We start from the raw sequence: 27,500 nt of genomic DNA, 5'->3' as shown, positions 1-27,500 counted from the left end.
ATTTTGTGTTTGTGTGTATGTTGATATTTTCTGCAATATTCATCGAGCGAGCCAAGACACATCAGCCTGTAACGTATTTGTTATGACATAGTCTATTCGAATCTCTTCGATTTGCCGATGGCACATAGTGATATTTTTATTTGATTCAGTCATCAAACAACTCTCAAGTGTGTTGTTAGCATTTTGTTGTCCCGTGCGCCGAATGCCCCGTGCGCGCGTGTGCACCCGCATTAAAAATCAACGGTGTCAGTTAAACGTTTATCATTTCATAACGTAAACTACTTTAAATGTTATTACTCAAAGTTCTTGGTGTCAATTTTGAGAAAGAGACGAGGAAAAACATGCTCGAATTTCAATTCAGCTAATCATCTGAAAGAAAAAGAAGAAAAACCGAAAAATTAGTGAAGAAACATTTGTAACCGGAGTGAAAAGACAGCTGTCGAATCCGCGGCTGAACCAACGAAAACATTCGGAAGCGAGAGAAAAAATGTTCGGAAAACAGTGGATAATTTTAAATATTAAAGAAAAAAGATGATTGGTTGTGAAACTGTTTTTTGTGCTATGCGATTTCAATACACGGTTTGAATAAATTTCGAAACCGAAGAAGAAAAAAACACGGGAATGAATGAGATCAAAGAACAAAAAAGATATTTTTGTAACGGATTTCGTATGCAAGTCGTGTGACGGTCTGCGTAGCGATAAGGAATTAATAGAATCGTTTTGGTGTTTTTTTTAACAGAAATTTTTGTGAATTTGATCTTGTTTGAAAAAAGAAAAGTGCAAACAGTGTTGATTCCAGAAATATTTGTTCGCGCCATTGTTACAATCGATAGAACCATTTGAATTTGCGCCAAATACACGAACCATTTAATCTGATTTGAATTAATAATTCGATGCATTCAAGGTTAATTCTAACGCGACGTATTAATTTCAAGCAATTTAATCCTACGCGATTAGTTGGGCTTATTGTGTGTTGCAGTTTGTGTCACACAAACCACAAACGCACGCATACATTCACACACAGTCCACATTATTCATTTGATCCTAACCCATTTCTCTTGATTGCCAATGTAAATTTAATGTAACGGATTGGCATCGCGAAGTGTTTTTTTTTTTTAAACATTTTCTGCTTGCAAGTCACCGTGACGAGATTTATTGTGCATGTGTGTGTGTGTGTTTTTGTGTTTCGTACGAGCGGCAATTTTTTTTTTGCATCATTAATTTCCAATTGGAAGTGACTCTTCGATTGATCATATGTTTAAATTTTGTAGATTCATCAGTTTCGCTGAGCATTAAAACGAATCGGTTTCGGTTAATTTGGAAAAGAAGAAGACGAACAAAAGTGGAATTTTTTGGCCAAAATGTTTTGGTTTCATCAGTTGTTAATAGGTTTGTGCGTGTGTTGGCCATTCTATGGAAATTGTTGTCGTACATAAGGAAAATAAATGTCTTTTTAAGTGTTTCTAAGTCATTGTTTGCCTCGACAACCTTCAACCAGATACAGAAAATCGTTCATTGTCAAATCGAACAGCCAGTACCACGCATTAAAAATACAACCAAATGTATTTCAAGATCAATTCGAAATGCGATTCAACAAACAATCAACTATTAGAACAATATTCTATATCCGTCGCCCATTGCGTGGCTGCTATTGCTGCGGCTGTTGCTGCTACACACATGGTGCTTCAACAAGCAATTAATTGCAAACGGCTTTTTGATGTGTGTATTTTGGCGATTTATTACATTGAAACGAAATCCGTCTGGTTGAGAAAATATCGGTCTTGTTGAGAGTGTGGCAAAGACGAAGAGAAAGAGTGTGAGAGATAGAGAGAGAGAGAAAAAAAGAATCCATCTTGTTGAAAAACATAGTGCGTGTGCCTTTGCGAAATGGCTTAGATGATTTAAAGTGACTGACTATTTTCCATCAAAATGTACGACTTTTGACGTCAAAGAAAACATACCCTGCCGAACAAAATAAATTATTGTAATTCTTGGTCTAAATAAAAATGTATGAATCAACAATTTCAGTTTCGGCACTGCTGCTGTGTCCGATTATGTGCCACTTCAAAGGCATCGAACGAATTAAATGCGAAAGTCGAATCGGTTTGCCGGTGAGTAGCTTGGGCATGTTTTCACAAATTCCAAACCATTAAATTGCTGATTTTATCAATGGGTTGTAGTTTCGGCCACATTCCGATCAGCGTCATCGTGTGGATGCCATTCGTGAGGAAATGAAAAATCGCGCATCAAGGCATGGTTCATCGATTGATGCTTTTATCGTTACCACATGGGATGAACATTTAAATGAAGATGTCAGCGATCATGACAAGCGAACACAGTTCATTTCGGGTTTTACAGGCAAAATAGCACACGTTATCATTACAATGAATACGGTTGCCCTATGGACGGATGAGCGATATCTGGCTCAAGCCAACTCGGAAATGAATTGTGATTGGAAGATTTTCTCACTCAACTCAGAACCCAGTATTACATCCTACATTTTGGTATGGAAAGTTGTCGCATTATTTTGCTTTTAACCCATTTTCTATCGAGCGTTCAATTTTTCGAACACTTGGTTGGAAATAGATTAATTTAAAGAATTACAACATTTCAACTCTATAAATTCCATATAGTCTGAGCTTGATGATGGAGCTCGAGTCGGAGCTGATCCGCGAACAGTGCCGCATAAAGTGTGGATCGAGTGGGAGTCAGAATTACAACTGAAATATATTCGCTTGATTCGAATGAGTCGAAATTTAATTGATTTAGTGTGGATTAATCGACCACCGCAAAACACAGAACTTCTCAAAGTGCACCCACTTATCCATGCCGGCGAGAAATGGCAGTCAAAAATCGAACGGCTACGTAAGCATCTGTTAAAGGATCATTGCGATGCGATGATCGTCACATCACTCACCGAAATTGCCTATTTACTTAATTTGCGTGGAAATGATTTTCCATATACGCCAGTATTCAAGGTAATTCATGCGAGTCGCCTTCATAACTTGATAACCCTTTATAGCTTTAAAATGAATATCTAGATCCATATAGAAATGCTATTTCTTCATTCATAAAAGAACATTCGGTTAGAGAGCATTAAGAAATATATTCATTAATCTATTTTGAACATTTTGTTAGAAAAAAAAATCGAATAACAGGTTCAATAATCATTCAACTAAAACAAATCACAAATTTTCAGGCCTACCTTCTTGTTTCCTATGACGAAACGTTCCTGTATGTTAACAAAGACCGAGTTAATTTGGGCATAACATACCATTTAAACGCCGATCCATGCAACACTGAATGTGTCAAGTTAGTTTCAGCCAATTGAACTTCGTATTTCCTCACCATTTCTCCACCGAAAATTTATTGCTCTCATTTACAGAATTAAAGATTACGAACAGATTTGGTCGGATTTGAATGTGTATTCTTATCAATGGCGTAAAATCCTTGTACCTGGTCACTGTGTATTCGATCTCGGTGTGTCTGAGGCTATTTATAGCAATATCAAAAGAACGACAATTCATGAAAAACCATCACCGGTGATATTCATGCGAGCCCAGAAAAATCCCACCGAACAAAAAGGCATGCAACGTGCACACATTTTGGATGGTGCAGCCATGTGTGATGCATTTAGTTTGCTCGAGAGACGGGTATGAACGGGTATTTGATTAACTCGTTTTTTTTCTAACCATAATTCATTTTGATCAACTTTGAACTTGGAAATTTGTAATTTGAATGGAGAATAAATAATTCTTTATTCAACAGTTTCTCAATGAAGAAACAATTACCGAGGTATCAGCATCAAATGATATTGATCGTTCACGGTATTCAATGAAGTCAAATCTTGGTCTGTCATTAAAAACGAACATTGCATTTGGTCCACACGCAGCACTTCCGCTCTTCGAAACGTTCAACGAAACCGATATCGTTGTGACCGACAAAGAACCGTGCATTTTTGATTCAGGCGGTCAATATGCTGAAGGAACCACAATTGTGTCGAGAACAAGTAAGAACTTTTTAGAATAGTAAATTAAGATGAAAAAATCATTTTTCGAAAAAAAAAAATGAAAATACAATGCAATGGAAAGCCTAAAAATCTGAACTATAACTTAAAAACTTTGGCTTAATATAGTCCATTTTGGAGAACCAACTTTTGAGCAAAAGCAAATGTATACGAACGTGCTGCGTGCCATCATTCGATTATCAACATTGGTCTTTCCCGAGAGTCTAACGCCCGGTGAAATTGATGCACTCGCAAGATCATCCGTTTGGGATTCGCTCACAGATTACCCTCAAATGACCGGCCACGGCGTTGGATCTTATCTGGGTGTTTACGAGTGTAAGTCACATTTCTCGAATAGCTTTTTAAAATTCGATTTTATTCTTCTCAAATACAGAAGAGCAGCAGAAAATGTAATTTTGTGCAATGTATCTAGCGAAATGGAATTTATTTCCGAAGAAATGACACGAAATGTGATTTATTCCAATCCATTGAATGTTTCTAATGGTCTATAATTTATGGTGCAGAGTGATACATTTTCTGTGCTACAAACGAAAGTTAAGCGATGATTGAGTAAAGTGACCATTTTTTTCTCTTCGATTTTCACAGCGCCGATCAAGATTTCGTACACTGAGCCACACACGTATGCATTCGAAGAAGGATATTTCTTTTCGAATGGTGAGTAATATTCTAGTGAGAATGATTTTATTTTGTGACATGTGATTCATACCAAGCACCTCATAAAACTTGTAAACATGATACTGATTTTAAATGTGTTGATCACGTGTGAGACCAAATTTGATTTTTTTTTTTTCATATTTTTCTTTTATTTTCTTGTTTTTCTATGTTAATAAAAATGCATCAAATCGGTTAATTGCAGAGCCGGGACTGTATAAGAAAGGATTGTATGGTATTCGTCTGAAGAATGTTTTGGAAGTATACGACACAGGTGAACGACATCCATCTGGCGCACGATTTTTGGGCTTTAGAGATGTTTCGTTAGTACCATTCGATCCAAAAATGATCGATCGTGGTTTACTTAATATAAGAGAGGTATTTTTTTTTTATTTTGGAATTCATTTGAACGACGCCAACAATGCCAATTATTTGTTTTATTCGAGATTTTGACAAAATTGAACTGAATTTAAATTCTAAAAAAAAAAATCTTTAAAAAATTTCTTCCACAGAAACGATGGCTAAATGACTACAACGCTCGGGTGCGAACGCTGGTCGGCGAAGAATTGAAATCGCAATTCAATATGCAAGCTTTTTATTGGATGATAAACAAAACGATGCATGTCATCGAATACTATCCAGAATCAGAGTATCGACTGCGAGGCGATTCCGAATCCATACGAATAGTGCCATGGACTTGTATTATGGCGCTGATTTTGTTGCTGCTTACGTAGTTTTTAAATCCTTTTCTTTTCTATTGTACTAATTCCTATGACTCGATAAAAGAGTCAGTCAAGAGCACATCTTTCTTCTGTGTTGAAATACAACGACACTTTTTTTTTTAGAAAAAATTAATTAACCAAATGTCTAAAATCAGCTGTGAATTAAGGAGTATCTGTTATGAACCTGAGAGGAAATAAATTTTAATACAATTTACTTTTAATGATAGTTTGTAAGCGGAATTGTTCAATTTATACACAAAATGCCACACTAACATTATAAATGTGTTCAACTATGAATAAAATTATGCACAATTCTAGTCTCAATTCAAGTGGATCCTCCTATGATTCGAAATGAACTTTATATTTTCAGATTGGATCGAATTGAATTTGTACTTTATAATCTCAATTAAGGCACCCAAAATTTGGGCTCCAAATTTTAGTTCAAGTTCCAAGTTCTAAGATTTGGTGATAAATATCCCTTCAACATATGACTCTCCAAGCTATTTGAGGAGAAATTTTCGTAACATTTCAATTCGCTTTATGAGTTTTTAGTATTCAAAAGTGATTCTCGCTGAAAAGAATGACGAACAAAATCCTATTTATTCGAGAATTTCCATTTTACTCTTCAACTCCCCCTTTCTGTCATTAATATCGGAATGAAATAATTTGTGTATGAGAAGGAGAATGAAATTTAAAGAAAAAAACATGATGTTTTGAGTCGTTTATATTCGATAGACGATGTGTCTTTTAATCAACATTTGAATTTGCCGTGAATATTCTACTACGGTAATCATTCATCGCTCATCGCATACGTTCAAAATCTAGTACGTTTGTGTTTCGGCAAACGACCCAACGTTTGTTTGACATTTATGAGCTAGCATAGAAAGCATCGAGTTAAATTGTGTGTCCAAATTTCATTTGTATGTTTAGAAAAAAGTCCCTGTATTTTCCGCAGCAAATAGTCTTGTTCATCGTATTTCCGTGTGATTGACGAAAATATGGAGGATTTAAATCATGAGGTAAGTTTGATGCAAATACTAATACATTGTCCGTACTAGCGTATACATCAATCGTCAGCAAATATTCACTGGGCATTTGGTTTTGAAGTTTCTTCTGATTGTCAAGTGAAAACAGAAACCTAACATAATGAATCCCATTCTAACAATTTATAGCAACATCAAATCCATTCGATGGCTGAGCATGAAGCCGAAATGCAGCGACAAATGATGTCGGTACCAGCGACCGGAACACAAATGATGAACACTCTACCGCCCGGTATGCCAATGTCGAATATCAATCAAAATATCATGCAACAAAACAACATGGTGCCACCGCCACCGATTGGTATTCCAATCATGCATAATACCAACGAAATCAATCAGCCGCCGCCATTCAATCAACTGTCGGGCGAGCAATCGAATTGGGGAACCGATGAAACCGATAAAAGTGCACACAATTTGCCGCCGCCGCCATTGATGTCGGTAAAAGTCGATAAACCGGACGAGGTAAAAGGCAACCAGCAAAATCCAAGTGAAGTGGTATTACCAAAGGCATTGGAAGATGTGTTTGCATTCAAAGATCAATTGGCCGATGAATTGGGTCGTGGCGATGGTGAAATACCAATTGAAACCGATAAAACGGCATCTCGTCCATTGACCGGTGTGATTAGTACCGATTATGCGGATGCTGATGCCGAATCCGATGAAGACGACGAACTTCCATCGACCACATCGTCGGCCAAGTCAAAAGGTCAACATCGATTAGATAAAAATAAAAAGAAGAAGCAACGCAAGAAGCAAAACAAAAAGAATCGTCAGAATAAGCCACAACAAACGGGTGACGAGAAAATTACCAATGGAGAAGAGAAATCGTCAGGGAAATCAAGCAAGAACAGTGAATCGACTGATGATGTGGCCATCGAATATGTTCCGGAGAAAATTACCGTTGCCGATTTGGCACCAATGTATCGCCAATTTTATCGTGTATTTGAACTGTTTAAATTGGACGAAAAACCAGCCGCATCCAAAACAGAAGAAACTACCGAAACCACTGAAGACACACAAAAGAAGGACAAAGATCATTTATTGGACGACGATGATGAAGATATGGACGATGACAAAAAAGATGCAAACGGAGAGAAATTATCCAAGCGTAAATTGAAGAAACTGACCCGATTAAGTGTGGCCGAATTGAAACAGTTGGTCGGACGTCCGGATGTCGTTGAAATGCACGATGTTACCGCACGCGATCCAAAATTATTGGTCCAATTGAAGGCACATCGTAATACCGTTCAGGTGCCACGTCATTGGTGCTTTAAGCGAAAGTATTTGCAGGGTAAGCGTGGTATTGAGAAGCCACCATTTGATTTGCCGGCATTCATTAAGAAGACCGGCATCATGGAAATGAGAGCATCGCTTCAGGAGAAGGACGAAGCGAAAACACTCAAGGCGAAAATGCGCGAACGCACACGTCCAAAAATGGGCAAAATCGATATTGATTATCAGAAATTACACGATGCATTCTTCAAGTAAGTGAAGAAAATCGGATTTTTTTTCAAACCAATACTAATTTCCAAGGCAAACGATTGCAATCGTTGACGATCATTTTTTTTTATAGAATTCATGTACACTTTGGAACTAAATCTCTAGAGAATTGTATGTGGTTGAAAATTCGTAAACCACTTCATTGTGAATAGATTTTTTTTTCAATTTTCAAACCCAAGAATGTCATCATAAAATCCCCTTTTTGGTCAATTGAGAGATTAATTTTTTTTGTTTACAGATGGCAAACGAAACCTCGCATGACCATTCACGGTGATTTGTATTATGAGGGTAAAGAGTTTGAAACGCGGTTGAAAGAGAAGAAACCAGGCGATTTATCGGAAGAATTGCGTACAGCACTTGGAATGCCAATTGGTCCGAACTGCCACAAAATTCCGCCACCATGGCTCATCGCTCAGCAAAGGTTTGTATGGACTTCAGTCGATCATATAAAGATATTTTCAACACTGAATTTGATCATAGTATTTTTCAGCTTAAAAAATGTAAAAAAAATCGGTAGAAATAATGCAAAGAGATTGAAGCGTTTATTTATAAAGTTTAGCTCAAAATATTCATTGATTTCAATTCGAAATTTTCGAAAAATTCGTTCTTTGTTTTCCTTTGATGTTAAAATTCTTACGTCATTTCCTTCCTTTTAGATACGGTCCACCACCAAGTTATCCAAATTTGAAGATACCTGGCTTGAATGCACCCATTCCAGAGGGATGCTCGTTCGGTTATCATGCCGGCGGCTGGGGCAAACCACCAGTCGATGAGAAAGGAAAACCACTTTATGGTGATGTGTTCGGAACCAGTTCGTTGGATGCTGATGTAAGTATTTTCTTAATCTTTAAGTCAATGCAAACAAAACTCAACTAAAATATTTGGAAAAATGAAATAAATTCCAATAAAATCATTTGTGAATACTTTCAGAGCGGAGTCGAAGAGGGTGATATTGACCACAACATTTGGGGTGAATTGGAATCCGAATCCGAAGAATCATCGGAAGAGGAAGAAGAAGATGAGAATGAAGATATTGATGCACCACTTGATGAGAGCGGTCTAGTAACACCAGCTGAAGGCATGGTCACACCATCTGGTCTCACTAGTGTCACAGCCGGCATGGAAACGCCCGACACAATTGAATTGCGTAAAAAGAAGATTGAAAGCGAAATGGAAGAGTAAGTTTTTGAATTCGTGCTAGGTTTTTCCCGTATTTACTCTATGCCCTTATTCCTTTTCTTCATTTTCTCTTTACTTGATCCACTTTTCGTCTTTAAATTTATCAACCATTCGAGAAAAATAAAACTAAATATTAATTTCCCCGTTTCCAATTTCAGCAATGAAACTCCAGTCCTTTATCAAGTGTTGCCTGAGAAACGTGGCGAGCGTATCGGTGCTTCAATGATGGGTTCAACGCATGTTTACGATATGTCAACGGCTACCGGTGCAAAGCCACCACAAAACATTGCCGGTGCTCATCGTGTTGGCGATCGCGAAGGAATGGTTGAGCTAGCTCTCGATCCATCCGAATTGGATTTGGACAATGATGCAATGGCCCAACGTTACGAACAGCAAATGCGTGAACAACAAAGCCATTTGCAGAAGGAGGATCTATCGGACATGCTTGCCGAGCATGTGGCCAAGCAAAAATCCAAACGAAAGCGTCAACAAGGCAGCGAAACAACATCAAAACAAACGAAAAAATACAAAGAGTTCAAATTTTAAGTTCAACCACATACATCATATGTTTGATCAATTATTCACTTCTTATTTGTATATCTTTCTCAGTTGCGATAGAACATTCGTGAATTTAACCCTAATAAAAAAAAACCTACATGCGGATTGCGATAAAATAAAACAATTGTGTAAAATTCCTTTTAAATGTTGAAATTTATTATAATCAGAGAAAGCCGCCAGCGGAATGATAAATAAATTCTTATCTTATCTACCGGCTGTAAATTGGTACATTGTGACGATGAATCACTTGAAATAATCCAACCAACTTAAAACCAACTTGTTGCATTCGCAATTTTTATCATTTCAGTTTTAGTTGATATCGGATACGCAAACAACACAGCAAAAATGCCAGGTAAAATCATTTGATTTCTAGTATTTAGTATCGATTCAATTTTAAGATATGTTTTTAATTTTAGTTTTTTTTTCTGAATTGCATTAAAACTTTTTCAATAGAACTGTAATAATTCAAACAACACAAAATTTGCTAATTTTTTTCAAGAATTAAAAACATTTTTTTCAAAATTAGTTTGTCACGATGTTCTTACAAACATGGTATTATGATCTATAATTTCTAACAACAAATACATTTCGAGCATCTGCTGATCATGAACACATTGACATACCTCAGCCTTGAATTCAGTCAAGCAAATCATTCATTTTGCCATTTTGTTTATTGTTCCATATATTTGAATTAATTCTCATTCATCTCATTTTTTACATTGATCCATTATAATAGCTTCATTGTATTTAAATCAATTTGATTATTGAGAAGGCGTCATTTTGTGACTGGAAATTATTTCAATTTTTTTTCTCATAAATTTAATAATACCTGATATAGCTCGAAACTCAATTTCTGGCCCTGTTAAATTTTGTTTTGTCCGCTTTAAATGTAATACCGACTTGTTTGTATCCATCACACCGTTTGAGTGAATGAGATAGCACTACCTCTCGCAGTGCTATGAGTTTCGTTGTTGATCGATCAAACATTTTGAGCACAAAGGTTTTATAATCGGAAACTATACTACTGCCCAATTAATTTCATTTTTTTTTGTTCTATAAAAAAAATCATAGAAAAATCTCTTAAAATACCTTGAAAAAGTCAAAAGGCATAGTTGTACGTTGCTTTGCTTATCTTGCATGAATCATATCGACTTGATCATAAGATTCCCATTTTTCTACCTCCCCATTTCATGGCTCATCTATTTTTATCTTATAAGGTTACGGATGGCAATCGGTTGATGAAACCAGTACGTTCCCAAAACAGCACGCAATTCGTGCTGGCCGTGATGCTGACGGTTGTACTATTTACGTTGGTCGTGCATTTCATGAGAACGACTTGCTTCCTGCTAAGGTGATACCCGAAAAACAAGTGGCCTTTGTGTCGTTTGATGGTGAAGAGATTCCAAAATCCGAATTCGAAGTATTACGATCGGGAGATTTCGTATGGGAATTTGCGTCCAACGGTGAAATACCCAAAGGTGCCATAGTTATTGGTCGTACTGTTGACGGAGAAAATTTGTATATGGGTCGTTGCTTGCATGAAGGTACTCAAACGCCTGGCAAAGTGCAAGTAAGCCATGGCTGCTTATACATCCCATTCAACGGAGAAGAGCTCAGCTTTGCCGAATATGAAGTTTTGGTTTTAAAATGAACGAATTATTTTTTGGTTTATTTAATAAAAAAAAAAAAAATTGGAGTGAATCTTCAATTTATTTTCTATCAAAACAATCATAAAAATATTGCTTCGTTTTTCGCAAATAAAAAATGTTTTCCTATCTAACACCTAAATGTTATTGGCTTAGGCGAACCAATATGTCCGCAATAGGCTATTAGAACCAATGCTGAGCCATACAATCTCTGGTCCATTCGGCTTGGCATACCCAACACCATTCGAATGAACAACCAGATCTTGTGCACACGATATGCATACAACCGCCATCACGTTCCGTTGGCGTTCGACATTTTGGACACGGTTTCGATATGACTTTAATGGTGACTCTCGATGCATCGTCCCATCTTGCTTCAGTAGCTCGCTGGGAGGAAAAAACCCATTCAAATCGTCGAAATGTAAGAAAATTGTTCAATTTTTAATTTTATGAATCAAATTGATGCATATCTTACCAGGGGATCAAAGGAATACTGTGAATGATTCGATGTGGCATTCGTTCCATCGTCTGGAATGCAATCGCCAATGTGATAACCTTGTAGACAGTCTCGGCAAAACACAAACTGAAACCAGACAAACAGTTATTTTATCATATTTTCCTAAATGTCTATTCCAATTAATTCTACTCACACCACAGCCATTCGAGCAGGTAATTTTTTTGCAATCTGGATCGACAATGAAGCCCATTCCGCAATCTGGTTGCGGACACAATACACCACCCGCTTTCAGGACATATTCTTCCGTTGCAAATCGTTGATATCGATCGTATTGCTCTTTTGTCAGTAATTTAAAGTGATGAATTTCGATGATGAACGAATTTTCACAGCCAGCTGGACACGGTAGTGTATAGCCAATGTCATCGTGTGAAATGAATTGTCGTTCCATTAGTCTTGTTAAACAGTACTGTCGAAAGCAATCCAAACAGGTAACATGGCCCGCATGACACGGGAAAACTAGAATTGGATCGCACACATCGGTGCATGATAGGCACGGTATTTGTTTGACATTACGTTTAATCAAACTGAGTGGTGCGCCAAAGTCTTTTTCACCCATTGACGTATGTTTGGCGCATTTAAAATAAAATTCCGCAAATGGTAGCTCGCCATTGTCTCGTGTACATGAAATTTCGTTGGTTTCACACAGACCTGGTATTCGATTTGGCAACAAAACATCGTCCCAACCTTCTGGATCTTTGTACACAGTAAACGCACCACCTTTGCATAAAGAACAACGAACACGCAATTTACCCGGGCATAAATCGTTACAATGCGAACAGTAGAGGAAGAATCGTGCCTTCATTTCCTCGCCTTCATTCCGTTTTTCTGAAAAAGAAAAAGGAGTCATTTAAAGCAAATGAAAAAAAACATGCCTAGATTAGCACGATAGAACGTGTCACAAAATTCACCTTTATCAGTTCTATTGTCGTGTGTCACATCGGAGAATTGCAGATCGGTTAGCGTTTGCGACAATGGTTTTGTTGCGTCATGTTCTTCGTTTGGCTCCTCTTCGATGGACGAATTCGTTGGCACATTCAGCGAACGCTTCGAAATTGGCTGAGACCGCGCTTTGACAGCATGTAAAATACTTTGTTGACCCAAATCACATTCCTAATTGATGAATTGCAAATGTTTAATAAGCACATCAAAGTAATTTCACATCTCAGCGAGAAAAAAAATAAATCACAATTTAATAACAGAAAAACGCATTTAAATGGCAAGAGAATCAAACCAAATTCTAGTAAACCATACAACATTTACCTCTAATTTCGTTGTATCGCTGAGTTCTTTGCCAGCAAATATGATTTTCACCTCGTTCGGCTGCAAACCGAGCTGTGGTGCAACAAATTCTTTCACTTCTCGTATAACCCAATGTGGATCAAGATCAACCGACAATGTGTCACGATTGAATTTCACATAAATGCTCAGTGTGTTCTTGATGGTTTTCTTACCAAATGACAATAATTGTAGCATGTTGTGTAGAAAATTCTTCAAAAAATTGATTATGAAACTCATGTTCCCGACCGGCTCATTGTACGTTTATTATTCGCTGCTTCGATTTCATTTGGCGAGAGACGATTAGGGAAAAGAAATAAGTGCTTAGTGAGAAAATAAACAGAAATTATTGCGTACTATTATGACTATGTGTGTGCATACACACACGGTACAGCTGACTTGACAGTTCGACACTGAATACATGACGTTTCCATTTGTTGTTGTTGTTGCTGCTATTGTATATTGTTCGTTTGCTCTATTCTGTCTTTGTGTGTATGCTGTCAAAATTGAATTATATAAACGCGCTCGGTGTCGCAATCAACACGATTCATCGTCGGAATCACACCGTACGTTGATTCGATTGATTTGCATTGTTTTCGTTTGCTTTGTCAATAGTTCAAAATGCGATTCGTTAAAATATTCAGACTGATATGCCGCGGCATATTGGGATAAAACAAATGGAATGAATTTCGTAATGATTGAAATTTAGGTTGCGAAATGTCCTTGTTGGCCTCACCCATCACACACATACACACACAACACCACCAGCCTTGTTTAGGTGGTTCATTCTTTTTTTCATCATTAACGTCGTCGTTTTCTTCTTTTGGTTCATTCTCTTTTGTTGTTATTGATGTTGTTGTAGTGGTTCAGGACGTCTGAACGATCTTGCTCGCATTCCAACGCGGATCCAACAACAACAACAACAACAACAACACAAACATTTCGCCCTTTATCCAACAAAACACTCTGTTATATACACTCGTCTATGTGATGTGTGTGTTGCTCGGTCGTCGTTTCATTCTGTTCCGTTCCGTTCGTACGTGTTCGCCTAGCTTTGCATGGTCTCTTCAATATGATGGTATGTATATGTACGACAGCTGCGCCGTACAAAACTGGAACATTGAGCTTTTATCATGTAAGTTGTCAACGTTTTTCGCACAACATTCAAAGCGAGAGAAAATGAGGAACTGAGCGAGAGAAGAAGAGAGAAGTGAAAGGTAAAAAGTGTGTGTATGAAACACTCCAGTAATCGAATCCACACACACACATACACACCAGCACCACCATAGAGAAACTCGTGTGTGGCAGGAAAATCTATAAGAAAACGGCGAAAAGAAACGGGAAAATATCTCGCGCCAGAATATCAGTCTACATTTGGTGGGCAACATATTTAGATACATTATTGCGTTGAGTATTTTTTATGTTTAAAGGTCGAATAAATATCCAAGGAAAGACACAAAAAAAACCAAATTCAAAATAAATTCATTGGATAAAAGACAAAACGAAAAACAATCAGTTCAGTGCGTTTTCAATAAAGCGGATTACAGTTTGTGGTGGTGAAATTTGTAGGAAAAGAGAGTGGCAAATAAACATAGTCGTATTTGAGGTGAAATAAACAGTGTAATCAGTGAACTTCCAAATTCATCTATGAACCGGTTAGTGTTCCATATTTTCATTGATAATCGACATTAATCGCATTGGAATCGATTCAATTGTGTTTACAATTCGTGCAATCTTCGGACAATTGTCCAACTTCCTTATTTGGTTGGGATTTGACATCTTGTGATTGAGAAATTTGAAAAAAAAAACGAAACGAGAACTTTTCTTTTTCTTTCGATTGGTCACTTTTTAACCCAATGTTTATGTAGTCATCAAACAAGTTAAGGCAATCGAGAAAATAAACGAAAAACAAAGAGAGAAAGAAATAGAAAATAAGCGCAACTAAAAACGTGGAAAGAACATTTTGCAGTTTTACGGTTTCGGTTTCATGAACTATTGACGCATTCAGTATGGTAAACGTCTCTTAACAAAACAATTTCTTATTCTGTCGTTCGTTCATTCGTTCGTTCAGTTTGTATATATGTGTGTGGTCACATATGTGTGTACATATTCGATCTGTTGTTGCATTTAGTTCGAAGTGACCCAAACCGTCATGTAATTTAAGCCAATGTCTAAAATATGTGTACGTGGTTGTTTCTCTCTATATTTTGTTGTTGTTTTCGCTTCGTTTGAAAATTGATTTTCCTGTAATATGCACTTTGACGGACCACCCTCTCCCTCTTGGGCCCGCGCTATGCAATCCATGATTTTGAATTGAGGCAAAATGAAAACGAAGCACTTAACATAATTCAATGGTGAAAACTTCAATGGAAAAGTGAACGAGAGCATTTGAGGACTTTGGCTAGCTACACATGCATCAATATGCATACATGCATACCAATTTTTTTTCCTTTCAATGATAAGGCAACTTATTTTGAACGAAATTCCAGATTTAAAATCGGAATATGAGAAAAGGAAAAATGCTGCATGGAAAAGTACACACACAAACACTAAATTTAGTCTAAAAAGTGATATGTATAAAAAAAACGCAAGATGCGCTAAATCAGTGTGTGTATGCTTACGGTATACACAGTGGCGAGCAAGAGAAAACAAGTATATTTTACGAAACAAACGAACAGAAAGAAAAAAAAATCCATATATCTATGTATGCGTACAATATTTAGTGTGAAATGTACGTCGACAGCGCGAAAAACGATCAATAAATAAAGGATAAAGCTACGTCTTCAAAAGTTTTCGGAGAACAAGTCAACATAAGCATACTGAACAGTTTTCACGTTCGTTCGTATGTATGTAGCCATCCATCTATCCATCCGTTCCCGTTGTTGTGTGTTTTCCTTGCTGCTTTTCTCCATTCGGTTCGGGCGGCTCTTTTGCTTCACTACCTCCCCCTCATGCTCCCATTCTCGTTCGTTTTGCGTGTGTCTTTTTCCATGCGTTGGTATGCATTCATCCCTCTATATATAACATTAAGCTTCAAACAGCTCGCCAGTTGTCAAAACGTGTAGCCGCACGCTAACCATTCAAATACTCACTCACTCTCTCTCGCTTACTGCTGCTGCTGCTGCTGCTCCGTATCCGAGTAACAGCACCAACTAGGCACATACACGCATACAATGTCGCGTACATAAAGTACATGTTCACCATCACCATCACCAAATCACCGACAACAATATACAATATAAATCGCTGTGCGATGGTTCAAGGCGAGGCGACCCAACAAAACCGTAAACAAGATGGTTTTGATTGAAGAAAAGATATTTTATCATTCAATGAGTGCTATATACTACGCATTGGACTTTGCGTATGTGTTTTTTATCCGCCGTTATGAATCGATATTAATTCAGGTCTCATGCAAAATAAATATATTTCGTGCATTTTTGTAATCTGCCCAGTTCAGTATGAACGAACAAAAAACTCTCTCTCTCTTTCTCTCTCTCTCTCTCGTTCTGTCTCTCGTGTGTAATTGCCATTTTCCATAATTAAAGCGTAAGTAAGCGATGGGGACGAGATTGATTATGTAGAAAAAAAAAACCTGTAACCTATAACTACATGAACGAAAGAAAAAAGCTTTAGCAACCGAAACATTGAAATTCCTCCCAAAAATCAATGGAAAAAAGCTTTCATTCCAAATCGGGATACGGAATTCGTTAGCATACATACTCTTTGCGTCGTGTTGTGACCTCAAAATAAAGAGGGTAAAAAAAGTACAAGAGCCAATTTACCGATTTGCGAAACTTCAATAACGGCTAAGCATTACATATACATGTATATGTTTGCTGCAGTGAATGAAAGAAAGAAAAAGAAGAGCACTATGTATTCATAAAACATGATGTGTACTCCTTCATCGGAGCTTCTTGAAAAATAATTACGAAAGCTTGACGTCAAATGATAATAACGCTTGCAAGGCAATGGATGAAAGACAAATGAAATCCATTTGAAGAGAAGCTAAGCAAAGAAAAGGGGAAAACGGATATATTGCAACTAATTTATCCACTCACTTTTCACTTTGACATTGTTACTTCGTTTTTCTTTCTGTTTGTTGTCGCGAAAATCGGTCGGGAATGAACACAATGCATACTAAATATTGATCGATCCGAATATGCTTGAAGCAAAGCGAAGCGAAAGAAAAAACAAACAAAATGTCGTTAACAAAAACAAAAAAATATGTGTTTGTTGTCTTTTTTTCCAGAAGCTAAACCCTGGGCTCATGGATCAATTAAATGTGACCACAGCGAACTTGAAACAAAGTCATAGTCCGTCAAAGGATCAACATAGCCAGGTGTTATCATCCATAAAAAGTGTGAAAAACACGGAATATAGTCATAACTAATCATACACATACCATCAGCACCATCAGCACCACCACATACATCGTCGTATCGTAAAATATAATGGAATACTGTAACGGCGGCTACAATGGCATGGTGTATCATCATTCGCAACAGCATAACCATGAATACCGTTACAAAGCGGGCATGATGAAAGTAGGCTACAATAATAATTATAATAATGTTTATGGACACAATCAGCATATCAGTTGGAATGGGATGCCGCCTCATCATCCGTCGTCTCATCCCCAGTATGGCAATCGAAATGTACCCGCGAGTGGTATGCATTATGATTCGTATAAAGGGAATATGGTGCAAAATTGTTTTCAATCCACATATTCGGGTAATTTTGAATCGCCATATGAATCGACGGCTGTACCCACAACACCAGCTTATCGATCACGATTCGGAGGCTACCAAATGTGCGATACACAACAATGCTTCCCAAATGGTGACAATGGTCGTACCGATTACATGTCATCATTGAATGGTGGTGGTAGTAGTGCGGCAGGCATATCGTCTCGTTGTATAGACCCTTTAGCCAGTAATAGTAACATTTCAACGCCAACAGATCCAAGAAATAGTCATCAGCCACCACAACCGACGCCGCCGCCGCCGCCGCCGTCATCATTCATACACGATTCGGCCACACATCATCCACACATGCGAATTCCACCGCATTCAAATCATCGTATGTACGATTCACACCCAAAGGCACGACCATTTGGACAACAACATCATCACCATCAACATCCAGCGGCATGGCCGTATGGAAATCATCCACCACCACCACCCCATAATAGAAGCAGCGAAACAATCAATGAATCGAATCATCACTATTACCAATATCATCATGCGATGAACAACAACAATAATCCCAATTACAATGAATACCCGCACCATATCAACGCCAATGGAAATCAATACGCAGCAGGTGCACCCAATGGTAACAATGACTCTCTCTCTCTCTCTCTCTCTCTCTCTTTTTCTCCATCGAATTTTTTCTTTCATTTTTCATTTGAATTTTTTTTTCTGAGCGTGTGTGTGTGTGTGTGAGTTGTGTGCGCCACAAACATCTTTGTTTCGTTATTGCAAAAACAAAACACATTCACACACACAATTTGTGTCGCGCTTGAAATTCAACAAGTGGCTGCGCGAGCATTTTTAATGTATACACATTACAAATACATACATCATCGCGCGCGTAACATATCGATTTACCATTTTTAGAACGATATGGAGCATGCCACAAAGCCACAGGGCGTAGCATTGAGCTTGCAATTTCTATGTTTCTCTTTCCCTTTCTTCCTCTCTCTCTCTCTCTCTCTCTCTCTCTCTCTCTCTCTCTTCCTCCTTCCTCTCTCTCGTGCATCCGACACATTTGTTCCACAGCATTATCGATTGTGCAACATTTAGTATAGAACCACATGACAACCCTCTTCTATACCATCCCCAACCCAACTCATTCATCTCATAATAACACCAAATGTTACAACGCAAACGGAAAATTATTTGTTAAAACTGTATATGTTTTGTAATATATTCGCTTTAAATAGGTCAACTGGTGAAAGAGGACAAATCATCCAAAATGCATCGTGATCGCAGCTTATCTAAACTGGTCGCAATGAATCGACGCCTCGAAACACAGGTGAGTGTGACGGCCAATTCAATTTGACAAATCGATTTTTGTGAGTCATTCAAAATTGAATTTTCCACTTATGGTGATTGGCAAATGACTCCGATCGCTGATGTATATATGTTGTAAATGAAAATCATTGCATTGCATTAGAGCTGTTTGAAAAAAAAACTGCAGCTGTTGCCGCTGCTGATGTTCTCATTTCATATTTCAAAAATCGTCTATTGCGTTTGACTCGTTTGGGATGCATTCTTGATTTGATAAATGACGTTAACGTTGGCTGTTTGCGTCGCATCAATCTATATATTTTGATCATGCGTATAAAAAAATGAGGCCACGACAAACGCCAACCAACTATTTCTACTTTGTATTCAACACACTTTCAAATATATTTTCAATAAAAATTGCTGTCGCATTGTTTGTTCGTTCTGTCACGACGACGACGACGACGACGACGACGACGTTGACGATCAAAGTAAAGACAATTTTTCTCTGGAAGTAAAACAATTTGAGCAATTTTCCATAAACGTACACAACAACAACAGCAACGACCACGACGATGGAAAAACTAAAGTGGGCGGCATACGTATGCAAAATTGCTTTGACTCGCAATGTCCATGACGCAATTTTTATCACATTGTTTGTGACGTTGGTGGCTTCGTTCGTATGGTCAACAAAAAATAATAATAATAAAATGTACGGAAATAAAATTTTATTATTATTATTTTTTGTCGAAGTCTTGTTTGTCGTTCACTTTGCTGTACGCGTTTGTAGGCATTGGAATGCGCACGAGCAATTTGCTCGTTCGCTTTGAAACAAAGAACGAGAGGGAAAAAAAGCCACTCAATATCAAATGTCCGATATGTTTGCATGGATACATTTCGCCCTGCGAAACAATTCAATACATAAATAAAAATCGAATTATTATGTATTAGCGCATAGAGACAAGGCTTTTTCGTTCGAAACCACTTGTTGATATATTTACTATTTTGTATACGGTTGCCGAGCGCGCACATGTTTTGTACACCCGAAATGCCGTTCGTCGCCGTTGCTATGCATACATGCTTCAAGTTTAGTGGATAAAAAGAAGCTCGACGACGACAAAAACAACAACAGCCCAGTGGCGGCAACAGCAACCGCAGCAACAACAGCAGTCGAAGACGAATCGAATGCTGAATAATGAAAAGCAATCAGTGCGCATCGTATCTCTGATTGATGATTGCGTGTTTTTTTTTCTCGTTTTTTATGCTTTGTTTTTGGCCAAATTGCATGCTATAAAATATGATTGAAACTTATCGTTGTATATCGATTTGATTAGATGAATGAGAGCGAACGGATTGAACAGCAGCAACAGCCACAGCAGCATCCACTCCATCATGAGCCATTCGAGAATTTCGATTATTATACGGACTATTCGGAGACACCTGATTCGATTACATCCTCATCTCAGTACACAAATAATGATTGCATGATGAATAATGGTGACACGGACAACAACAATAATGTGAACGGCGCCACAAACAATAGCCAGAAAAGTAATTGTAAAGAAGGCAGCAATCAACAAGCGACAAATGAGTCGGAATGGCAACAAACAACAACCACATCCACGCCACAAATAACCACGGCAACAACAACAACAGCAGCAGCAGCAGCATCAACAACATTGTCACCGTCATCGTCGTCGTCGGCAACAGCAGCATCGCCAACGGCAGCCGTCGATACAATACGAATCGAAACCCAATCGAATGGTGATGCTGGTTCAAATAGTGAACCAAGCATTCCGTTTGATGGAAATGGGATAAAAAAGCATGAACCACCGTCATCAATAAATACCACAATCAAATCACCGGCCAAACACAATACAAACAAAAAAGTTGTCAAGAGTAAAAAGGTAAATAAATTGTATGCCATGAAAATTACCAATTACACACCATTTCCGATTTGTATGAAATTGTGTATTTTATGTCTGTTATTCGATTCGAAACAGGCAAACAATATGGGGACGAAGGAGCATTCGGTGGAAAAACGACGGAAACGAAAGGAAAAGAAATCAAACATGGATTTCAGTGAAATCAGAGAGCTCAAGGTAAATTGCATTTAGATTACAAACACAAATAGAACAACAATTCTCATACATTCCCATCTTTCTCCCCCTCGTTCTATCTCTTAACGTGTTTTATTTTATTTATTTGGACACGTTCGCTAATCAGACGGATACGATACCGTTACCCGCCTTTTCAGCAGCATTCGGTTCAACGGAGATTGGACGCTTTTCGGAGATATTCTTTAATGTTTCCGGTAGCCCGATTGAGATCGGTTTATTTGAATCGGAAGCCGATACATTGAGCCCGCAACCATGGGAAATGGGCGATTCACTGGAGGGACCACATTTTAGCATGCAAGCTAATAATACACCATTAAGCTATGCAGAAAGCCTCGGCTCAACCGATTCACCGACCGCATCAAATGCCAGCTATTTTAGCGATTTACGCGCATCCGAATTTTAGGAAATGTGTCAAAACCAACAATAACAAACCAAATGAAAACAATTTAAACAAAAAAAAAAAACAACCAAAACAAAGAAAATCAACATTCCGATCAAAACGAATGGATTAGCAAATTCTAGAATTTTACATGACAAAAATGCTCTAAGCAAACCAAAAAAAAACATAACAACCACAACCAGATATTATATATATATTTAATCTTTTTTACGATGAAAAACAAACAAAGAAAAAAAATAACAAACAAAAAATCTACTTCCCAGTTTTTCGTTGAAACAAATTATGGACAAAACAAATACATTAAATTGATTTTATTATAAAAATATATATAAAATTAACTTATTATATTAGTCAATCTTCCGAACGGAACTTTCGCACATGATGTGTCAGCCTGTTGATTGATCTCCTTTTTATCGACCAAAAACTATAACAAGAATAAAACAAACATCAAAAAAATTAAATATCCATACTGCTCACATACACAAATACACAGCAGATCATAGACTTCTTTATTTGCGATTGATATTAACAATTTTTACTATTATTAATTGCTGTTAAATTATCGTTTAGGATATTTGTTATATTAGAAATGGATGAAAAAAAAAACAACAATAAAAAACCAAGCGAAAAACAACCAAAAAGTTGTATACTCACACACTTTCCGTTATATCGAACATTTCACAAGAATAGAAAAGAAAAGAACAAAAAAAAAATGAAACGTTTTAACATAAATGTTCGTAAATTTATGAAATCAAAAGTACAAATCATTCATTCATTTGCTCTCGTTCCACTGTGTTTTTATGGAGATGAAATTTCAAGTGTTATCAATATTTGTCATACTCACTACATTATAATAGAAAGTGTTCCTTTTTTCTCATTTTACCAAATAACCAGAAGAAAAAAAGACAAGAAAAGTTGAACATTTTCAAGGAGATTCATGATGGGTGTTGTAATAAAATGAAGACAAAAGAACGTTTTATAGGCAACCCCATATTTTTTTTTATATATATAACAAAACGATTGATCGTGTTGAGGCTTAAAAGTTTTCGAAAATAGCTCATTCCCGTTTCCACTTGAAACATTTTTTTCCCACATTCTCCCAATTTTCCAACCAATTCCATGCATTGTTAACAACTTTGTGCGCACTGTCATTTTTATACATTTGTACCACAAATATATGCCGTTGACCTAATTATTATTCCGTTGAACATTTGAAATGAGTCAAGGTGAACTGAATCAATATTGAATGCGAAGCTCAACAGGAACTGAGAAAAAGAACTAAACTGAAATTTAACACAATGATGGCGGTTGACAAAGAAAAAAATCATCTTCTCCATCATTCATTCTTATTTGATGGCAACCGATAGAAAATGTAGAAATTCTCCTTGTTTTTTCTGTTTCTTGTCATTTTTTTCTTCGATCAAATAGTCTAAATGTTCGACTCGAAAATCAATTGAAATTCTTTCGGAATTTTTCAATTGAATTGAGAAAAAAGGGTCGTTGTTGTCTTGGACCAAGAGTCACTCTTGGTTCATTACTATCTGAATCAAATGTAATGTTGTGCTTGAAACGTTCAGAACGATTGGAATGTGATGAAAGTGTCACTGTCAATGTGATACGACACCAGGTCATTCAAACGGCCATGTGCCACCGGGCTATTCAAACGCGCATGTGAACATGTTCGATCAAATCTATCAACCTTTTTGCCACCATTCCAATTGTAATGTATCAAAATTTCTACGACCCATTTTGACATTTTGAATGAAATAATTTTTACCCATTTGCAATGTACGGAATACTTTTTATCCTTCCATTAAGTCACCATTGTGTGTATAATCCAATAGAATTCAGATGAATGTTCTTGAACAAATTTTAAATTTAGAACAAAAAAAAACAAAACTTTACGGATGCCAAAAAAGAAAAAAAAAAAAAGAAAACCAACTGAAATCGATCAAATATCTAAATGTAGTCAGATGATTGGCACAGAACAAATTTGTTTAGTTAGTAAAATATATGAAATATAGATGAAAAATTATGGAAGCAGAAAAAAAAAAATGATTAAGAAGTTTATGAAAAAGACGAAGCGGAAGAAAACAAATGAAAATTATATTTGTTGAATTTATTGTGCCTTTGTTTCTTGAATTCAATCATACACTAAAAACCCGAGAAAAAAAAGAAGAGAAGAACAAACCATAAGAAAACAACATTTCGTTTTACCCTCAGACATCAAGAAAATAGGCACATTTGTGGAAGATAAAGAAGCAGAACAAGAAGGCATTTTTATATTTTAATAAATAATCAAATCATTTTCATTTCCATTCTTCAAGTAGAAGAAGAAAACCCAACAATTCAACGTCAATATTAAACTTGGCGCCAGAATCATTCATCAGTCTCTTTTCTCTCTTATACAAACACACACACACACACACACACACACACACACACTCCCATTAGTGGAAAACCATTCCAATCTCTGCCCCTCTAAAAAAAGAGAAGAACGCATCTTTAGAAGCAGATCAAAGAGAAAAAGTGTTGAGTTTTTTTTAAAAAAAATGATGTGCCTTAATTTTTAACTGAATAAAAAGAAACACACAAACACAGCAAAAGCATTCTGGTAAAATTAATACGCAGCTTTAGCTCAAATCATATGGTTTTCTGTCATAAAAGCTGTGCAAGCGGAGCAACAACAACAATGTCTTTTACATATTTCTTCAGTTTTTGAGTGTTTTGAATTGCATGAAAACATAATAAATAAATAACATAACACAAATCAAACTGTCACACAAAATGTGTGTGCGTGTGTGTGTGTTCGCGTGTGACTCCACACAACAAGAAGCACCACTATCAAACAAACAAAAAATAGTGTAGATCATATAAATGTTAAAGCCATAGAGAAGAAAATGAAAATCCATTTTTATTCCGACACAAAATTTAGTAAAATACACTCTCACTACATGGTTTCAAAAAAAAAAAACTAGAAAAAGAACAGCAAGCAAAAGCAGCAGCAACTAAATAGATAACGTAGAACAGATGAGAACGATTTTTTTTTTCGTTGTTGTTTTATTTTAATAACACGTACACACAACACATACACAGACACGTAACGTGAACGGAAACAAAACGCACCCGCTTTAAGCCAACGTGTATTTTAATCCAGAGGGAAACAAATTTTTACTGTAGAGAAAAATGGCCAACACTTTGTTGTTTGTATTATTTATTTTTTTCTTCATTGTTGTGTTCATCCTTCAAATTTGTTTATATTGTCCAATCGCATATTGCTATATTGAATTTCCCATCTCGACGTAGGAATTTAATTAGTGAACGATCAAACACAACGCAGTGCAGTGAAATGTGAAAGGGGGAAAATTAAGATTTGCAGTGATAAAAGTAGTTTTTTTTGTTGTTGTTTTTATTGTTTGTTTGTAGAGAGATGGCTTCACTCCTACAAGTTGGGCATCAAGCCGAGATACTTCTGATATTCGCACAGTGTGCATAGCATGTAGTCCATCTACCATGCCATACTTTCGCTGAATTTTAAGGTGGTCCGACACTCTCCAATGAGAGATTTTTTTCTCTCTATCCCTGCCTCCCTTTCTCTACTTCTCTTCCTCATTCGTTCGAATGATGTGCGATATCCCATGTATCGGAACGGTTTCGAATTGCATGCTTGCAGAACCGTGAAGGCGTCTAGCTTTAACTGTAGGCAGGCAGCTCAACAAATGCTTTGGCACTTTTATCTCCATTAAATGTGTTCACCGAGAACGAGAGTCGGAGAGAGAGAGAGAGAGAGAGAGAAAATATGACGAAGACATGTCACCATAATTCTCTTGCAGAATGTCATACAATATCCAGCTTCAGCTCATGTACATTTCATACATCTGTATGACTTTGGTTCATCATATTTTCTTCGTGTATATATAGTTTGTCTCATGGAATCTGAGTCGTCTTCACATTCAATATAATTTCAAATAAATCAAAAGCACATCCACCGTCATTTATCACACCGACATTTTCTCATAATTTTCAACGCAATGACACATTGTTTCCGTCAAGTATAAACAACTTTAATGCTCATCATACTAACTCTTGGTGTAGATGGTGTATCATGTCACTTTTGTCGCAAAATATTTTGAGCATTCGCTGTCTAACTTTCTATTTGTCTGTGCTCTCTCTCTCTCTCTCTCTCTTTCTTTCTATCTACATTTCTCTTCCTCTTTCTCTATAGATATATGTCGCCCACTTTTTTTTTCGCCGTACTATCATCCTCAATGATTAAATGTGTATATCGGTAACACAACCGGATATATTAGAACTAAATGCGAAAAAGTGTGCGCATCGTTGCGTTTATCTTATAGTTGTGTTTTTTCCGTTTCTCATCAATCTTCGACAGCAACCCAACCATTCTAAGCCAACCATTCCGAATGAATGTGTTATATTTTCGGTTTTATCATGTCATAGTGTCTGAATGAAGTAACATTTTTAACGTTCGTCATTTGTAAATAAACTCAATAACTAAACGATAATAATCAAATCTTGGACAATTAAAAGAAGAAGGATACACAAATGCTAACAAACAAAATAAAGAAACAATATGAAACAACCAAAAAATAGAATAATACTCACACAATCAACAGAAATATACATTAAGCACACCAAATCAAAGGGAATTTTCACCACTTTACAGAGGTAAAATAGCGAGAGAAAAAAAAAGTTTAATATGAAGAATTATATGATGGTGATGGGAAGAAAAAAAAAGCTTGGTTTCAATACTTTCGATCTTTTGGGAGTTAAAATTATATTGTAGGATAAATTTAAAAACAAAATGATGTCGTCAATAAAACAACATTGTAATAAAATGATTTAAAACAATAAATAGAAATAATTGAATCAATCAAGTATGTGTTTCTTCCTGGATGTGTTTCTTTTACTTTGCAATGCTATCAATATTGAGATAGAACAAAACAAACAACTTATTCCATCGATGGTATGACACAAGCTTAATCTCTATGTGAAGGGGTAGTATACAGGTTCTAAGCCAACCATGATGCTCAACGAAACATTTGTTCGCTATATTCTACAAGAGGTATATAATTTGAAAATCAAGCCAATAAACCGCAAAATTCAGTTTCAAAACTAATTTCACCGTTTATATATGAAGAAAGTGTCGAAGAGGTTTCAATGTATCTAGTTAAATTTTCGTCGAATTTCCCATGTTTGAAACCAACTTGGGCTGCTTAGTATAAATTTATGGCTGAATTTTAACCAAATTTTCACCGAATTTCCTCCGTTTGAAACAAACTTAGTAAGCAGCCTTAGTATAAACTTTAAGAATTAGCTCGAATCTTTGCGACTCTAAAATTAGCTCTACTTCTACTTGAATTGGGCCTGAACCAATTATAAACGGTAGTTCATCAATTATCGAAGAGTAAATAGGATTTAATGTGAACACCATCTTAAAAAATAAATTTTTGCTTTTTGACATAAAATTGGAAAGAACATTTAAACCGACATAGCCAAATTGTTTGCTGTCAAACTTTGTCTCGCTCACGCCAACTGTCACACTGACTCGTTCGTGTACAAATTGCTGTTAGCGTAAAAGAGACGTTGTTCGCAGTGGACTCAGTTTAGATGTTCTTTAGCGATGAGATTTATTCCTTCTAAAATTACTTACGTTCTATTCCCTCTGGCTTTTTATGCCCTATGGGAGCTATGATTTCCATTCAGATGAAAAAGAAACTTCAACTCTTGGTTGGAATTCCCGAAATACTATTGGCAAATTGAATTGGCAAGAGACAATTTGAATCGAACTTTTAGCACACTTGAACTTGATCACAGTACGGCATCAAAATTTACA

The 27,500-nt window shown here is 36.6% G+C and overlaps 5 protein-coding genes across 8 annotated transcripts; 4 read left to right on the top strand and 1 right to left on the bottom strand.

Moving 5' to 3' along the window:
• Positions 1-39: 39 nt before the first annotated feature.
• LOC129574623 (uncharacterized) lies at positions 40-5,724 on the top strand. 4 transcript variants are annotated; one of them, XM_055456868.1, is made up of 12 exons: positions 40-245; positions 1,272-1,389; positions 2,029-2,111; positions 2,181-2,504; positions 2,634-2,978; positions 3,200-3,312; positions 3,386-3,653; positions 3,769-4,009; positions 4,136-4,342; positions 4,613-4,681; positions 4,884-5,056; positions 5,191-5,724. In XM_055456868.1, the coding sequence occupies exons 2-12, from the start codon at positions 1,362-1,364 to the stop codon at positions 5,410-5,412; spliced, it is 2,073 nt and encodes a 690-aa protein (XP_055312843.1). In that variant the 5' UTR covers positions 40-245; positions 1,272-1,361; the 3' UTR covers positions 5,413-5,724. The 4 variants fall into 4 exon arrangements, with proteins under 4 accessions (XP_055312843.1, XP_055312844.1, XP_055312845.1 ...); XM_055456869.1 differs by having other exon boundaries at positions 41-273; XM_055456870.1 differs by having other exon boundaries at positions 41-489.
• A 499-nt stretch (positions 5,725-6,223) lies between these two features.
• On the top strand, positions 6,224-9,801 carry LOC129574803 (splicing factor 3B subunit 2). The gene is made up of 6 exons (XM_055457277.1): positions 6,224-6,419; positions 6,573-7,927; positions 8,182-8,364; positions 8,600-8,771; positions 8,874-9,121; positions 9,281-9,801. The coding sequence occupies exons 1-6, from the start codon at positions 6,399-6,401 to the stop codon at positions 9,666-9,668; spliced, it is 2,367 nt and encodes a 788-aa protein (XP_055313252.1). The 5' UTR covers positions 6,224-6,398; the 3' UTR covers positions 9,669-9,801.
• Positions 9,802-9,915: 114 nt separating this feature from the next.
• On the top strand, positions 9,916-11,460 carry LOC129574807 (uncharacterized). Its single transcript, XM_055457284.1, has 2 exons — positions 9,916-10,032; positions 10,898-11,460. Exons 1-2 carry the CDS (start codon positions 10,026-10,028, stop codon positions 11,329-11,331), a joined length of 441 nt encoding a protein of 146 aa, XP_055313259.1. The 5' UTR covers positions 9,916-10,025; the 3' UTR covers positions 11,332-11,460.
• Positions 11,372-13,535, bottom strand: LOC129574805 (E3 ubiquitin-protein ligase parkin). Its single transcript, XM_055457279.1, has 5 exons — positions 13,104-13,535; positions 12,752-12,953; positions 11,977-12,668; positions 11,802-11,909; positions 11,372-11,713 (listed from the first exon to the last, which is right to left on the bottom strand). Exons 1-5 carry the CDS (start codon positions 13,356-13,358, stop codon positions 11,510-11,512), a joined length of 1,461 nt encoding a protein of 486 aa, XP_055313254.1. The 5' UTR covers positions 13,359-13,535; the 3' UTR covers positions 11,372-11,509.
• Positions 13,536-14,062: 527 nt separating this feature from the next.
• Positions 14,063-22,287, top strand: LOC129574804 (transcription factor mef2A-like). The gene is made up of 6 exons (XM_055457278.1): positions 14,063-14,773; positions 17,368-18,452; positions 19,063-19,154; positions 20,461-21,033; positions 21,130-21,228; positions 21,353-22,287. Exons 2-6 carry the CDS (start codon positions 17,570-17,572, stop codon positions 21,647-21,649), a joined length of 1,944 nt encoding a protein of 647 aa, XP_055313253.1. The 5' UTR covers positions 14,063-14,773; positions 17,368-17,569; the 3' UTR covers positions 21,650-22,287.
• The last annotated feature ends 5,213 nt before the right edge of the window (positions 22,288-27,500 follow it).

Source organism: Sitodiplosis mosellana, unplaced genomic scaffold (assembly GCF_009176505.1).
Source record: "Sitodiplosis mosellana isolate CC-2019 unplaced genomic scaffold, AAFC_SMos_1.0 Smas_scaffold_6165, whole genome shotgun sequence".
Classification (NCBI taxonomy): domain Eukaryota; kingdom Metazoa; phylum Arthropoda; class Insecta; order Diptera; family Cecidomyiidae; genus Sitodiplosis; species Sitodiplosis mosellana.
This window is presented reverse-complemented; position numbering and strand designations above follow the sequence as displayed.